At 47.1% G+C, this 16,505-nt stretch overlaps 1 protein-coding gene across 2 annotated transcripts in view; it reads right to left on the bottom strand.

The window, feature by feature from the left end:
- Positions 1 to 449: 449 nt before the first annotated feature.
- The window catches only part of AP3B2 (adaptor related protein complex 3 subunit beta 2), a 39,669-nt gene continuing 23,613 nt past the window's right edge, over positions 450 to 16,505 (bottom strand). Inside the window, exons 18-28 of one of the 2 annotated variants that reach the window (XM_015818447.1) lie at positions 16,380 to 16,436; positions 14,677 to 14,788; positions 12,271 to 12,435; positions 11,862 to 11,983; positions 11,264 to 11,339; positions 10,143 to 10,249; positions 8,462 to 8,693; positions 7,376 to 7,460; positions 5,462 to 5,559; positions 2,725 to 2,863; positions 450 to 908 (exon numbers count right to left, since the gene is read on the bottom strand). In XM_015818447.1, the coding sequence (XP_015673933.1) occupies positions 755 to 908; positions 2,725 to 2,863; positions 5,462 to 5,559; positions 7,376 to 7,460; positions 8,462 to 8,693; positions 10,143 to 10,249; positions 11,264 to 11,339; positions 11,862 to 11,983; positions 12,271 to 12,435; positions 14,677 to 14,788; positions 16,380 to 16,436 (1,347 nt within the window). In that variant the 3' untranslated portion in view covers positions 450 to 754. Of the gene's footprint in view, positions 909 to 2,724; positions 2,864 to 5,461; positions 5,560 to 7,375; positions 7,461 to 8,461; positions 8,694 to 10,142; positions 10,250 to 11,263; positions 11,340 to 11,861; positions 12,006 to 12,270; positions 12,436 to 14,676; positions 14,789 to 16,379; positions 16,437 to 16,505 lie in introns of both variants that reach the window. The other variant, XM_029284587.1, reaches the window with a different exon arrangement.

Below are 16,505 nucleotides of genomic sequence, written 5' to 3' on the forward strand. Positions count from 1 at the left end.
TTCATTTCCCAAACTTGCTCATTTCCTTTCCTTCAGAATTCCTAGAAAGAAAGAAAAAAATCCCCAACACACTCCACAAATTAAATTCCTGTAGTTTTAGCACTTGGCATTATCTTTGCCTCTGCTGTCTTTCAACCGTCGGGTACCAATGTGGTCTTCCCATGTTAAATAAGTTGTGCACATCTCCGGTCCACAGCAGTTAGGGCAGGGGTCTTCAAACTTGGCCCTTTGATGACTCGTGGACTTCAACTCCCAGAATTCCTCAGCAAAGCAAAGCTGGCTGAGGAATTCTGGGAGTTGAAGTCCACGAGTCATCAAAGGGCCAAGTTTGAAGAACCCTGAGTTAGGAGGACGAATCATGGAGTAAAAAGAAGTTGGCTTAAATCTTGTCCTTCTAAGTAATTTTTTTTTTTACTACCACCCAAAAGAACCAGTAAAGAGAAGCCAAATCTAAGGAGCCATTTTATTGAACCGTCTCTGCTCATAATAAATAGAGCTGTAGAACAGAAGAATGGAGAGGACAGAGAAAGGATTTACATAACAAAGGCAGTGGAGTCACAGGAATCTTCCCTGTGTTCTAAACACACACAGACCCACACACACACACAGACCCACACACTTCTCCAAGCATTGCTTTCCACGTGGACTACAATCGCAACCAACAGAAACATGGTAGTGTAGGCTTCAGCCAACAGAAGCATTGGCTAAGATGATGTTTCTGGGAGATGAGAGATGGACTCCAATTCCACCTTGATCACTCCTGGGTCAAGGAGTGGATGATGTCTTTCACCAACATGGTACCAATCAACATCTTCTCACTGTTGATGGTTAGCTGGGCTGAGTTGTCTGGCCTCTTCTCCAGCGTGATCAAAATGAGACACCCACCACTCACTGTTTTAGCAGCAAACCTGGCCAGGAGAAAATGCCAAGGAAAAACGGCAACAAAACACTTAAGAGTGGCTGCAAATATTGGAATAACGTTCTTAACTAATAGCTTTCTGGATGTGTTGGACATGAATGTCCGTAAGTTCCAAGGTAGAAACCAGCAAGATTAAAAAAGCAGAAGGTGGCTGGAATAAAGAAATTGGGAGTTTTCAAGGTGAGAATGCTCTAAGTCAGTGGTTCTCAACCTGTGGGTCGGGACCCCATTTGGGGTTGATCGACCATTTCATGGTGGTCGCCAAGCAAGGCTGTCCGCCATTTTTTTTTGTCCGCCATTTTTTTCCCCTTTTCCAGCAGGTGCCTTACCTCTCTTGGGCTGGGCCAGGTGGTGGTCGGCCTGCTCCGTCTCTGCCACTTGCCAGCTACGCCTCGGCCGGCGCAGGGGGCGGAACCACGCATGTGCGGCGCTCCCGGGCAGGGAAAGTCCTCAACTTACGACCGGTTGGGTAGTCCTCAACTTACGACCGGTTTAGTCCTCGACTTATGACCGGTTGGGGTCACGGCATTAAAAAGGTTGAGAACCACTGCTCTAAGTCCAGAAAACCTTAGCTATGGACTCAAAGAAATAAATAGACGCACCCTACATCTTCAAGGGAACTGGACCATTTAGGCAGAAAACACTCCAGGATATTTCACCTCTTAAGGTTACCAATATCCTAGCCAGGAAACTCTTGGTTTAATAGAAGAACGAAAACATGCCTTCAGGGCAAGAGTCATTACTCCAAAGAAAAATTATTAAATCCATGGGAAAACCATATTAACACAATGTCATTTTTAACTTACAAGAATCTTTCAGTTCTGTTAAATCGATTTGAATTTATGCAAATTAGGATCCTATCCACTTTTTTTTTTTACTTTTTAGAATGCAGCTCCTGGCACGTTAAAAGATCAGAAAATGCTTGCCTAATATTATTGACGTTGAAGAGCTCAAACTGGACAATTTACTTGAACTGACTCTACCCTCTTTATCAAAGTGTGGCATTAGAACGACTGCTGGCTATAAGTAGCTGTTTTGTGCCCTTTCTTTTTCCCAGTGCAGCTGGAACTTAATAGGGGAGCAATTACGTGCATAACTGATTCTTACTAAGTAGGATTCGCAACTTGATCTCTTAGACACAGGTAGTCCTCAACTTATGATTGTAACTGGCTGGCTGTAAGTCAAGGACTGCCTTTATGTTGTGACTACAATGCCAACTGGGAATTCTAAAAATTGGGAAGTACCTAGTGCAGGGGTAGGCAACCTTGGCTCTTTTATGACTCGTAGACTTCAACTCCCAGAATTCCTGAGCCGGCATGGCTCAGCTTGGAAGCCTCTCCCCTTTCCCCTCAGTGTGGCTGGCTCAGGAATTCTGGGAGTTGAAGTCCATGAGTCATAAAAGAGCCAAGATTGCCTACCCCTGGCCTAAGTCCTCCTGTTCTAAGCGGTGAGCCTCCTAGACCAGGAGTAGGCAACCTCGGCTCTTTTATGACTCATGGACTTCAACTCCTAGAATTCCTGAGCCAGCATGGCTCAGCTTGGAAACCTCTCCCTTTCCCCTCAGCGTGGCTGGCTCAGGAATTCTGGGAGTTGAAGTCCACAAGTCATGAAAGAGCCAAGGTTGCCTACCCCTGCCCTAGACCAAACAGCTCTCTTTAGCTCAAAATCTTTAGCAAAATAGTGAGATGTCCAGATGTCCTTCCAAAGAGAGGATCTGCAAGGGATCCAAGGGATCTCTCCTTTCAAGGGGAGGATCCAATAAAGGCAGCCAGGAGGACTAGGAAAAACAGCAGCCATTTCTTCACCTGTACTCTTTATCCGAACCGCAGGGCACACGGCTCACGTTAGCAGCCGCTGTCACCTTTTGCACAACCACGTGGTCATTCTGACAGGAGTCAGGTAGAGTCAGCTTCTCTGTGATTTCACTCATCCCTGTTAGCTTTCCTGGAGGTTAGAAAAGACAAAAGCAATATGTCAAAGCAATAACAATTCAAGCAAAGTCGCTTTTTTCCCCCCAGTGCTATTGTAACTTGAATCGTCACTAAATATATGGCTGTAAGTTGAGGGCTTCCCTGTGAAATGATCTCCCTTCAGGGACTAAAATATTTCAAAATGGATGCCATCTTGTGCAGGGATGGGCAACTATGCCAATTTTATGAACCCTGGACTTCAACTCCCAGAATTCCTGAGTCAGCATGGCTGGCTAGGGAATTCTGGGAGTTGAAGTCCACAGGTCGTTAAGTTGCCATTGTTGCTCACCCCAGATCGTGTCTAAGTCAAACTAGGACTGGGAGGCCTACGTTGAAATCCAACCTTAGCTTATGGAAAAGTCATTTTAGGTCAATCGCTGTCCTTAAATCCAATCTTTCTCACAAGATTGTCGTGACTGGAAAAAAATCAACCTCTCTTAAGTTTCAGAAGGAAAGACGAGATGTAAGTCAAGCAAGCAAACAATTCTAGCTTACTCCTTGCCATGTTATGTACAGAATCCAAAATTGGTGCTTCCCTGTGGTTTAGCTAAATGAAAGATACCGACTGAGGCTCTCCAAAATTAGGTGGAACCCAGTGCAAGCCAAACGCATGTCTGAACGTGCAAACTCTTGTGGAATGTATTGCTCTCACTGGAGAGTTGTGCATTTTCAGTGCTAACTCAAGTGGAGACCCTCAAATGTCAGGAACCTTTTTTAATATCAAGCACCACTTCCAGAATTAGTATTTTTATTGGTCACAAGAACGAGCAGCTTCAGAAAACAGGTTAATAGGTTAATTACTGGAGCCTGCTTTGCAGGAACTGGAGGGCTGATCTGGGAGTTGGGTGTGACGTTCTCATGCCAAGAGGTGCTTCATGGGGGCATGCAGAAAGTCTGGTGCTCAACAGCAGCCCAGGAAATGCCATGGGGTCTGTCCAAGACACAGGAGGCAGGAAGAGTGACTGGGATGGAGGCACAGCAAGGGGCTCAAAAGCCAACCCCCATCCCTCTCACAAGGAAGTCTGCTTGTGGCGAGAAGCAGGGTATAAAAGACATGCAGAGGCAGGCAGAGAGAAGGGACAACAATGCTGGAAGCCTTAGACTGGATTCACACAGTCCACTAGGCCAGGGTGTTCAACCCTGGCCACTTTAAGACGGGTAGACTTCCAACTCCCAGCATGGAGAATTCTGGGAATTGAAGTCCACAGGGTCTTACAGTTGCCAAGGTTGAACGCCCCTGCGCTGGGCCATGTTACCTTGATACACCAGAACTGGCTGGATTCAGACAACACGTTAACATCCCAAAACAAGCAAGCATATTATGGCACGGTGTCCTGGGTGTGCAGTCACACGATCAAACTTTGGGTGCTGGCCAACAGAGCCACATTTACGGCTGCTTGCAGCATCCCATAGTCACGTTTTACGACCGGTTTGCCAATCCCAACCGTTTCTTCAAGTTTTTAGCAAAACTGCACCCAGGGTGAACCATTGGTTTGCTAAGGACAGCATCCAGGTCCTGGTTATCCCAAAGGTGCTTTTTCCAAAAGGGAACTGGACCTTGTTTTTCCTGGACGTTTCGCTTCTCATCCAAGAAGCTTCTTCAGTTCTGCCTGAGGCAGGAAAGGGTGTCCAAAGGAGAAGCTATCCTAGTTCCAGGAAGAGCGAAAGGGTGGGGTCAGCCTGTTTGGAAAGCGGTGCCTATGCTTAGGGCCAGAGAGGAAGGGAGGCAGGAGAACAGCAGGGCTTTTGGCCAGCAAGGAAGAGAGAGAAAGAGTGAAGATCAGGGGAAGCACAGCTGGCACTGTGGCCGAAGGAGCAGAGAGATGTAGCATCTGTGGCTGGCACTTACCCACGCCCGTCCTTAACAGATGCTCTATGAAAACAAAAATGGGAACAGAAGGCACAAGGCAGCAGAAGAGAACAGAGCACAACAATTAGCACCAGCAGAGTCCAGGGATGCTGTCCCTACAGCCAAGCAGGGCAGGAGGAGAAGATGAGGAGTCTTGAAGGACACTCTCCTTCTGGGGAAGGAAGCTTCTCTCCCACGTCTCTGCTATTCAGGGAAGGGTGATGCCCAGAGTAAATTCAGAAGCAGCTTAGGAGAAAGAGGTGGTGGTGGTGGTGAGAGCTGGAGGACAGATGGATAGGACTCAACAAAGAAAGGAGATCTATCTATCGGTGTGTTTGCAGAATGGCACATAAAAACCAGGCACCACTTCGATGGTGGCCACCAACTTGATCTTTTTGACCACACCCTGCAGACACCTCTACCTCGTCTACCTGTTTCTTCGGAGGTCAATTGCCCATGAGATTTTTCTCCCCAAGGAAGTCGGAGCAACTTCAGAGTGGTGAGAAATAAGTCACTCCCATTTCAAGAGGTTGGGTTCTGGCACTTGGTCCCGAATGGGCTGCCCACAGGAAGAGTTGATACGAAGCTGGAGCAAGCCATGAAGAATTAAACATGGACCTCCTTTAGCAGAGGTAGTTCTCTAAGCTAGCCTGGGGTCCTGTTTATGTGAACTGCCTGGAATCTAGGCCTTACCCTGTTTCTCCTACCCCCAAACTCACTTACCTTGTTCCTTCTTGAATTCGTTTTCGCTCATGAACACTGGAGCCATCAGCTCCCCAACTGGGGATTGGATGGACAGGTAAAACTGGCGAGTAGGTGTGCTGGAGACAGAAACACAGCAACCAAACTGAGCTAGCATTTACAGCAGGGGTCTTCAAACGTGGCCCTTTTAGGACTTGTGGACTTCAACTCCCAGAATTCCTCAGCCAGGCACACGTGCCTGGCTGAGGAATTCTGGGAGTTGAAGTCCACAAGTCCTAAAAGGGCCACGTTTGAAGACCCCTGATTTACAGTGTCTAGAGAAATTAAATTATTTGCAAAACCATCACTAAAATCCTGCAATTTGTCTCTTACAACAACTTGTTCACCCTTCCTACTGGTTTCCTGCTGCCACGTTTAAAATTCTTGCATCCTGTTGGTTATTTTAGAAAGGGGAAATTCTCTGTACGATCCTTTCCACTAAGGATGTTTCGTTTTAAGTCAATGTTTCCAAACTGGAAGACATGCAGATGGATGAAGTAACAGTCAGAATTCTCCAGCCAGCACGGTCTTCTTGACTGAAAATTCTGGGAGTTGAAGTCTACATTGTGGAATAGAGAAACACTAACTTTGACTCAAAATTATGCCTGCAATGGCACACACCTCAGCCAGTATTTTGCTGGTTTTTCGACAGCACTTAAAACTCACACCTGCTTCTGGACAATCATAAGATTTGGTCACTATATAAGCAATTCTTCAAGACAGATCTAATTTTCCCAGGCCATACCTTACCAGCTGAGATTTTAAACTTTTCCTTCGATCACTTTCTCAAAACCCCACTTCATAAAAAGCAATATTTAAACAGTAAACCTAAAGGGAGAGCTGAGTCATGAATGCTGCTTTATTGGTGCTTTCTTTTCCCAACGTCCCTAGGCTTATTATGATTCAGCTTGTGACTCAGCATGCAAAGAGGACACACCTTTGAACCCATGCCTGTCAAAACAAGACAAATGCAGCACTGGCAGAGAAAACTGAAAAAATGACAATATGTGACATGTTGACTATTTCGGGTACAAGCCAGCACTGCAGCTAAGCTCTTGTGACAGTCTTATGATCCACAGGTTTTCAACACGCCATCCAAGGGTAACCGTTTCTGTGTGAATGGCTGCTTTAGCCAATATTGTTGTAGACTCTGAATGAAGGAAAATGTGCATGGGAGTCTTCCATGCTCAAAGCAAAACATCATCCTCAGGTATGACTTTGTTTGGGATGACACAGATCCCATAAATATTTTTAGAAAATCAAAGGTGGGTGACTTCCATTCCAGCCAGAGTAACAGGTATCCAGTTATAGCAGTGACAGGTGCATCACTGAAAAATTTGAAGCATGAGATTTGGAACAGGTGGTCCCAGAGAAAATTTATCTACATGGTCGCAAAGCGTCAACATCAACTTGATATAATCAATCAACGTTGTGATGGGCAATCATGATGAGCATGCCGGTAACATCCTTTCTACACTGCAAATGTGTCTACTAGCAGCCCCTCAATGATGGTTGAGCCCTACTTTGGACTGTAACTATGGGATTCATTCCCATCACAGGTGGTGATGGCCATCCATTTTTAGTTCAGGACTAGACAAACTCATGGGGGATTGGGCCTTCAATGGCTACAAGTCTGACAGCTTGGTTGCCACCTCCACAATCGCCATAAACTGCTGGAGGGCAGGCCTGGAAATCTGTCATTACCTTTCTTCTCCTCTCCTCACAAGTTTCCTTAAATCCATGTGGTTGGCATCTGTAGGACGCCAAAAGTGGGACTGGGTAAGTTCTTGATCTCTTGCAGCAGGACTCCTCCTCCTGTTCTTCTGTCCTGACCATTGTATAGGAAGTTGTGAAAAGCACAACACTGCAGCAAAATGAACCAGAGCCGGTACTCACCACAACTGGAAACTGGCCACCTGGGTAGAGTCACAGAAGTCTATGCCCATCACCACACTGACCGTTTCGCCGGGGGCCAGAGACTCTGCAAGCACAGGGGAAAGAGCCAGAGAAGGAGCTTAGGGGAGCAACTGTCCACACCTCTACCAGATCAGGACAACAAAAGAGATTTCCTCAGCTCTCAAACAGCATGGAATGAAAGACGTCAAAGGGTCAGGAGGAATCCTAAATACACTGGACGGTTGCATTTCTCGTCAACAGATCAAACACGTTGACTACAATACTGTTTTCTCCAATATGGGGTTTTCCATGCAGACTGAACGATGGCTCCACCCAAATTAGAAATGCTGGGAATCCAATCAACTAGAGAGTGACAGGTTATGGATGGGCCCTTTCACCAGCTTGGCCAAATGATCAGTACCGAGAGAAGAGAATAATTGTAGCTCCAACTGAACGGTGGGATCCTTGGTGCTCTCTGAGCTTGGTTATTTTCCTTCATTACCCAATGATGATATCATCTAATTCGGTCATGAAATGTCTGCAAGAAAACAACCAAGCTCAGAAAGCATGAAGAATCCACAGTTCTCCTCCTTCTCTTCCTCCACTCCTTTTTCCTTCTCCTCCACTCTGCAAACCCCACTCCCTTTAGTAACCTGATGATGTTACCTAGTTGGGTCATGAAAGGTCTGCAAGAAAACAACCAAGCTCAAAGAACACTAAGGACTCCATAGTCCTCCTCCTCCACTCTACAAACCCTCCTCCACTCTAGCACTGATGATGTTACCCAGTTGGGTCATGAAACGTCTGTAAGAAAACAACCAAGCTCAGAGGGCACTAAGGACTCCATAGTCCTCCTCCTCCATCCTACAAACCCTCCTCCATTCTAGCACTGATATTGTTACCTAGCTGGGTCATGAAAGGTCTGCAAGACAACAACCAAGTTCAGACAGCACCAAGGGCCCCTGAGCTACAAATATTCTCTCCTATCAGTGATCAGTATCTATTAGGCTCACCTGAAGATGCCTCCTTCCCAACACCGTTCACCACTTCATCCCAGAAAGAGCGTTATACACACATGCCCCGTACCAATCTCCTTGAACTCCTGGATGCGCATGCCTGAGAGAAGCTTGGGCTCAGCCACACGGATATTTTTCACTTCAGCTGCCATGTTATTGGAGATCTGGATCTGCACAGCTACCATGCAGGGATCAGGAGCAAAAGGTTGCCGGCTGAAATAGTATTCAACCGAGAGTCCTTCCCCAGTCATGCGATGCAGCAGCTCATATTTCTTCACTGCCCCAAAGACGGGGCTGATCATCTACAGATGGAAGAGCCAAAGAAGAAGAAAAACAAGTCGACGCAATCAAATAGGAAGACGAGCAAGGACACGGGTGGAGATTAAAGACAGCTCTCTTCAGGAATTACTACATTTCTAAGGATAAAAATAATGATCCAGTTAATTTGGGTAGAAATCTATCTCCTTTTAGAGATGCAGTAGCCCCTAGTTCAGTGGTTCTCAACCTTTTTAATGCCGCAACCCCCAACCGGTCGTAAGTCGAGGACTAAACCGGTCGTAAGTCGAGGACTAAACCGGTCGTAAGTTGAGGACTTTCCCTGCCCGGGAGCACCGCACATGCGTGGTTCCGCCCCCTGCGCCGGCCAAGGCGTAGCTGGCAAGNGGCAGAGACGGAGCAGGCCGACCACCAGCTGGCCCAGCCCAAGGGAGGTAAGGCACCCGCCGGAAAAGGGGAAAAAAATGGCGGACAGCCTTGCTTGGCGACCCCCGTGAAATGGTCGATCGACCCCAAATGGGGTCGCGACCCATAGGTTGAGAACCGCTGCCCTAGTTGCAATCAGGAGCTACAAGCAAAGGAAGCCACCAGAATGACCATCAGCAGCTCACTAGGGCAGTGGTGGAGAACCTATGGCATGGGTGCCAGAGGCGGCACTCGGAGCCCTCTCGGTGGGCACACGCACCGTCTCCCCAGCCCCGCCTCCTCTCACGGCCCCCTCCTCACCAGCAACCCCCCTGGAGGAGAGTTGCCCCTGGGCGTGGCCCACACGAAGCAGCGGAGCCAAGGACATGATAGCTGGGCAGCAGGGACAAGACTCTGCCCTTGCGCCCTGTTGCGCGCAGATGATGCTGCGGGGCATGGGCGGAGGGCGTGGCCGCCATGGCGCTGCTGGGCTGCCTGGGTGATCTGTGGCGGGCCATAGAGCTGGTGGGTGGCCCAGCGGGCAGGGCGGAGCAGGGATGGGGGTGCAGTTTTGGGGCACTCGGTCTCTAAAAGGTTCGCCATCACTGCACTAGGGTTTCAAGCAGATGTTCTTCCCAGTCTTATTTGCTATGGATTGAACCTGGGATAAGCAAGGTCTTAACACTGAGGTCTATCTCTCTCTTTTTTGGCCCATTTCAGGTCATAGATTCCACACCCAAGAATTAATTTTCTAACAAGCCCAGCCAGAAAAAGCATTATACCTGTAATATCCAGGCACAGAATTATCGTAACTCAGGCTGTCTTGCAGCCAAATCAACAAAACAAGAGCAATGCATAATGGTTAGTACGTTGCGGTAAATCTTGAGAATTCAAATTCTAAGGCCCGATCAGCTATCCAATTCTACTCTTATCCATGTTTTAAAAGCAAGTTCTACCTCACAAGTGTATTGAGGGGACTGTAAACAGTCGGATACCACATTTGCTGCTTTGAGATTATTAATAGCATTTCATTTCTCCCTTTCCAAACAAGAATCACAAGGATCACTCACAGCTGCAGTTAGAGAAGAGTCAGTCAAGGTGAGCCCTTCAAGATCGGTCACGAGGCTAGTGGAGAGAACTGGGCTGGTGGTGACCGGCTGCAAAGATAGGGGTGTGACTGTGGGTTGAAGAAACAGAAAACCAAGAATCCATATTGTATAATTCAAGACTGATTTAAAAGTTGAAGGGAAAAATAATGGAAACTAGACAAATCATGGTTGAGCATGAAAACAGCTTAGAATAAAGGGGTACGTCAATGCAAGCTGGATACAGTACACTTCAGCACCATGGACAGATCTCATAATTTAGATAGCCATGAATAGCCATTCTTAAATTGCTATTGGGGCATCAAGACATAGTTGCGTAGGTAGTAGTCACCCATGGATATGTTATAGGTCAGGGGTCTTCAAACTTGGCCCTTTTATGACTGGTGGACTTCAACTCCCAGAATTCCTCAGCCTGCGTGCCTGGCTGAGGAATTCTGGGAGTTGAAGTCCACCAGTCATAAAAGGGCCAAGTTTGAAGATCCCTGTTATAGGTCCATATGAAGGTGTGGGATGTGACTGTGTAATTAAATACTTCTGCATCAGGAGTGGTTGATCCACCAAGCTAAGGGTCTCCGAACTTGGCAACTTTAAGACTTGTGGACTTCAACTCTCAGAATTCCCTAGCGAATTCTGGGAGTTGAAGTCCACAAGTCTTAAAGTTGCCAAGTTCAGAGACCCTTGCACTAAACTTTGAAGCCCCTTGAGGAGGACGTCCCCCATCATTCAAGGAAGGAAAAGTCTCCTGCAAGGGAAGGAACACAATGAGAAAAAAAAAGAACAAAAAAGCCAGATTGATGACTCTTTGATGTATCGTAAAGCAGCAACCCAGAAGCTCCTTTAAAGCAGCCTTCCCCAAGCTCACACATTCCAAATACACAGACTTCAATTCCTGGAAGTTGCTAGCCAACACCGCCATTGTTAAGGATCTGAGAAGTTTAAATCCATCCATCTATCGAGTGCCCAGATTACGGACAGCTTGATTGAAAAGTAATAAAAGGCATCCTAAGGGAATAGTCCTAGAGAAGGATTAAGAGAAAGATTGAGAAGGAGAGAAAGATTTGAGGGGCTGTGTGAGGGATGCTTACAGTCATCCAGGTCAAGCAGAGAAATCTCCTTTAATCTTTTTTGGGGTCCTTTAGGAGGGGGTTTTCTGCTGGAAAGCTGAAAGAAAAAGGAAACAAAAATTAGGAAGCAGATGCCAAAGATGCAACTGCAACTCCATGCAGTCCTGGTGGGACTGAGAACTGCAAAGGCTCTGAACAACGAACAAAATTAGATTAAACCGATGAGATGTGCTCAATCAGAGAGTTCAATGATATATTTTAAATTGTATTTATTTCTATCTCACCTTTATTATTTGTATAAATAACTCAAGGTAGGGAACACATAAAATGCTCCTTCCTTCTCCTATCTTCCCCACAGCTCAACCCTGTGAGGTAGGCTGAGCTGAGACATGGACTGGCCCACAGTCACCCACCCAGCTTTCATGCTGAAGGTGGGACTAGAACTCTCCGTCTCCTGGTGATTGGCCAAAAAGTCACCCCGCTGACTTTCATGCTGAAGGTGGGACTAGAACTCTCCTGTTTTCTAGCTTAGCGTCTTCACCACCAGGCCAAGCTGCTCTTTCATGAACCTGGTGCCCCCATTTTTCATCAAACCCCCCTCCCCCTTCTCGCTGCTCACCAGCTTTTTCTTCTTTGACTCCTCGGGATGAGATTCCTCCAGTTCGGACTCGGATTCCGATTCGGTTGAGCTACTTTCAGACAAGTTGTCCTCTTCGGATGAGGAGGTCGAATCCTCCTTTTCTCCCCGGGGGGACAGTTTTTTCTTGCTCCTCTCCTTTTCTCCTTCTCCTTCCTCCTCTTCCTCCTCACTAGCATCCAGAGGAAAGAAATGGAGAATTGAAATTCGGGCTGTCTCCTTATTCCTTGTGGAGATGGTGGACACCTTTTCCGAGTTCCCGTGGCCGTGTCATTGGCTCACCTGCCTTTCTGCCCAGGTGGCAGTGGGGGCCTCTCAAACTATCCCCGTTTGTCTGTCCCCACGGCCAACCTCAGCCGGTGACCCTACCTGCCAGCACTCTCCAGCAGGCCTTTCCGGGGAGCTTTCTTCTTCTTTTTCTTCTTCTTCTTCTCCTCCTCTTCCTCCTCCTCTTCCTCTTCCGACTGGTCTTCGCTCTCTTCCTCATCCTCTTCTTCACTGCCAGACCCCGATCCACTCTCCGTTCCACTTTCAGATCCACTCATGGTCTCAGGCTCTGCCAGCAAAAAGAAGAGGTTAAGGCAGTGATGGCGAACCTTTTTAGAGACCGAGTGCCTAAACTGCAACCCAAAACCCACTTATTTATCGCCGGGTGCCGGGTGGGCATGGCCCACTGGGTGGGTGTGGCTGTGGTGGTCATGGCAGATTGGGTGGGTGTGGCCAAGGTGGGCGTGATCACCTCGATGTTGCTCGTGGAGAGACACGCCTGTGGGGGCCGGGCAGGGTTGGGGGAGATCCAGGGGGTCTCTGGTAGGTGGGGTGGTGGGCAGGAGGCTCATCCTGCGGGGTGAGGTGAGGCAGAGTGGGGGTACCATTGTCACAGGGCAAGGTGAGGCAGGGGCCGGGGCGGCTGCTGCCTGATACCATCAGCCCCCGCACACAGAGGCCAGCGAGCACATGGGTGCTGGGATGCATCTGGCCATGTGGGACCTCGGCGAGTTAGCAGGCAGCTGGTTGAAGAGGGACGGTTGCCATCTCCGGAGCATGGAGCACGTGCCCCCAGAGAGGGCTCTGAGTGCCGCCTCTGGCACGCGTGCCATAGGTTTGCCACCACTGGGTTAAGGAGTTTGAGGCTGGATATGTTTTCCGCCTTGAGTATTATTTATTAAAATAATAAAGGCAAGGTTTTTTTAAAAAATCGATTCAATAAATAAACACACAGCTCCTGGTTTCCTTGACTTCCCGCAATTACGGTTGTAAATTGTGACGGTCATTAAGAAGGTTGCCATGTGACCGTACCTAATTTTATTATCTTGTTTTGCCACGGCTGCTAAGCAAACGTGGCAGTTAAGTGGACCCGCTGTTTGCCACGGACATTTTTTTCCTGAAAAGGGGAAGTAAATGCCAGTTTCTAGCAAAAATGGCATAAATCATGGCCACGGGACTGTGGGATGCTCTAAATGGCCATTAATATGGGCCGGTTGCCAAGCATTCAAAATGGGGTCATGTGACTGTGAAGGGTGGGGTGGGGTCCTCCAGGCATCATAACTTTGCATCCGAGTTGTAAGCAGCTTTTTCAGGGATTGTTGTTACACATAGTCCTCGATTTACAACATTACATCATTTGGTGACCGTTTGAAGTTAAAAATGTGAAACTGAAAAAATGGACCTATGACCGTGTTTCACACTTATGACCGAATCACATGATCAAAATTCAGAACTTGGCAACTGATTCATATTTACGTTTGCAGTATCCCCGCGGGTCACGTGATCCCCTTTTGCGACCTTCTGACAAGCCAAGTCAATGGGGAAGTTACTAGTTTAACAACTGCATTGATTCATTTAACAACTGTTGGAAGAAAGGTCGTAAAGTGAGGCAAAACTCACTTAATGCCTCTCCCAGTCAGCAACAGAAATTTTGGGCTCAACTTGTGGCCATAAATCAAGGACTACTTGTACTTCAAACAGTTGCTAGATGACTAGTCGTAAGCTGAAGACTTCTTGCGATCAATTGAAGATCTCCTCCGTACTTAGCAACTGTGAGAGGGATCTCGGAGTCCTAGTGGACGATCCCTTAAATAGGAGCCATCCGTGTGCTGCAGCTGCCAAAAAAGCCAACACAGTGCTAGGCTGCATTAACAGAGGGATAAAATCAAGATCACGTGAAGTGTTAATACCACTTTACAAGGCCTTGGTAAGGCCACACTTGGAATACTGCATCCAGTTTTGGTCACCAAGATGTAAAAAAGATGTTGAGACTCTAGAAAGAGTGCAGAGAAGAGCAACAAAGATGATTAGGGGACTGGAGGCTAAAGCATATAAGGAAAGGCTGCTGGAATTGGGTATGCCTAGTTTAACGAAGAGAAGGACGAGGGGGGACACGATAGCAGCCTTCCGCTATCTCAGGGGCTGCCCCAAAGAAAAGGGAGTCAAGCTATTCTCCAAAGCGCCTGAAGGCAGGACAAGAAGCAATGGAGGGAAACTAATCAAGGAGAGAAGCAACCTAGAACTAAGGAGAAACTTCCTGACAGTTAGAACAATTAACCAGTGGAACAACCTGCCTCCAGAAGTGGTGAATGCTCCAACACTGGAAGTTTTTAAGAAGAGACTGGACAGCCATTTGTCCGAAATGGTATAGGGTTTCCTGCCTGAGCAGGGAGTTGGACTACATGACCTCCAAGGTCCCTTCCAACATTACTACTACTACTACTACTACTACTACTACTACTATTATTATTATTATTATTATTATTATTATTATTATTATTATTATTATTATTATTATTATTATACTCACCACTGTCAGCAGATTCCGTGGCTCCAGATTCCCCCTCTGAATCCGAATAGAAAGGCTTCTCCACCTTCTCCTTCCTCTTCTCACGACTGCTGCACTTGGTCCATTCCGGGACCTGGATGGAGCCGTGAGGTAGGAAACATGTACCTCATTGCAAAGATGGAACTGAGCACATCAAAAACCTACTACACAGGGGAGCGAAGAGAACAAGACTCGAACGCCAGGGACCGAGCTCGGTTTCACCGCAGTGGGTTCCCTGCACAGATGTTACCTTGGTGCAAACGAGCCAGCATGCAGGAGAGGAGCATTCAAGGGGCATCTCTTTTGTTGCAGCTAAGAGTGCATGTATGCCGTGTGCACACACGAGGGGAAAGAGGCATGCATCCCCATCAGAGGGGTCTAGAAGATGTTCATGGGATGCAGCCCTCAAGAGTGTCAGCTAAGGTGGATCTGAGTGATGAGGCAGAGAAGATCGCGTATTTCTGCAGATCAGCATGACACCCATGCACTAATAGCTGCGCGGCAGGATCTCTGAACAGCCACAATTCAGTGACATTTCAATTTAGTGGCCTGTAGAACAGTAAACATGGCATGCAATGGACCAGATTTCCACCACAAAACCTGCACCCAGTAACAAACATGACTCAATCCATCCTGCATTTAATGGACATTCGTGAAGATCTGGAGACTTCCGCCCTCCACCTCATCCATTAAAATGAGATTTCATTACACCTGAAAAGCCGGCGTGTTCAGAGTCCAGTTCAAATTATGCATCGAGGAGGAAAAAACCCTGAGCTTCTCCTGATGCTGCTGAACAGCAATTCCCAGCAATGACCATCTTGGCAGGGGTAACATCCCTTCAAAAACCCAAAATCTCTTCCCATCATCTAGCCTAGCCTAGTTCTTTTAACTCAGGGGTCTCCAAACTTGGCAACTTCATGATGTGTGGATTTCAACTCCCAGAATTCCATGCAGGCTGGAGAATTCTGGGGTGTTGAAGTCCACGAGTCTTAAAGTTGCAAGTGTGGAGACCCCTTTTTTTAACTGCCCAGGATAGATTTTTGACCTGCAGCCACGGTTGAAAGATTTTCTTGGGCGATATATCTTGCGTGTCATAATTTAGATCAGAGATGTCCAATCTTGGCGACCTTCAAGACTTGTGGACTTCAACTCCCAGAATTCTAACACTGAACTGAAGAAGCTTCTTGGATGAGAAGCAAAATATCTTCAAGGAAAAAACAAAGAAAAGTCCAATTGCCTTTTGAAAAAACACCTTTGTGACAACCATGACCTAGATCAGGAGTCTGCAACCTTGACAATTTTAAGACTTGTGGACTTCAGCTCCCAGAATTCCCAGAATCTGGGAGCTGAAGTCCACAAGTCTTTAAAAAGTTGTCAAGGTTGCAGACCCCTGACCTAGATGACTGAGAATCTCTATAGACATCCTCTCTGATCTGCTACGAGAATGGAAATGTGGAACGCCTTGACTAAGAAGAGGTCCTGTAGCTTTTAAAATAATATTTTAAAAATAAATCCACAAACTAAACCAGGGTCCTTTTTTAGTCCATCAAAAGTATTTTCAATCTTTAGGATTGAAGTCCTAACTAGCACACAGTCAGAGATGCACAGCACAAGGGAGAGAAGCTGGAAGAGGAGGAGGAGGAGAATGGAAAAGCGTAAACTATCACTGCACACACAAGCACCACCTCTTTGGGTCCACCCAGTAGCCCAATGTGGCTTCCTCTACGATCAATGGAGTCTTCCTAAAAAAATAAGCATGGGGTGTAGGAACCAACCTTTCATCAAAACAGAACAATACACACCACTGGACA

Source organism: Protobothrops mucrosquamatus, unplaced genomic scaffold (assembly GCF_001527695.2).
Source record: "Protobothrops mucrosquamatus isolate PMUCROS unplaced genomic scaffold, P.Mucros_1.0 scaffold741, whole genome shotgun sequence".
NCBI lineage: Eukaryota > Metazoa > Chordata > Lepidosauria > Squamata > Viperidae > Protobothrops > Protobothrops mucrosquamatus.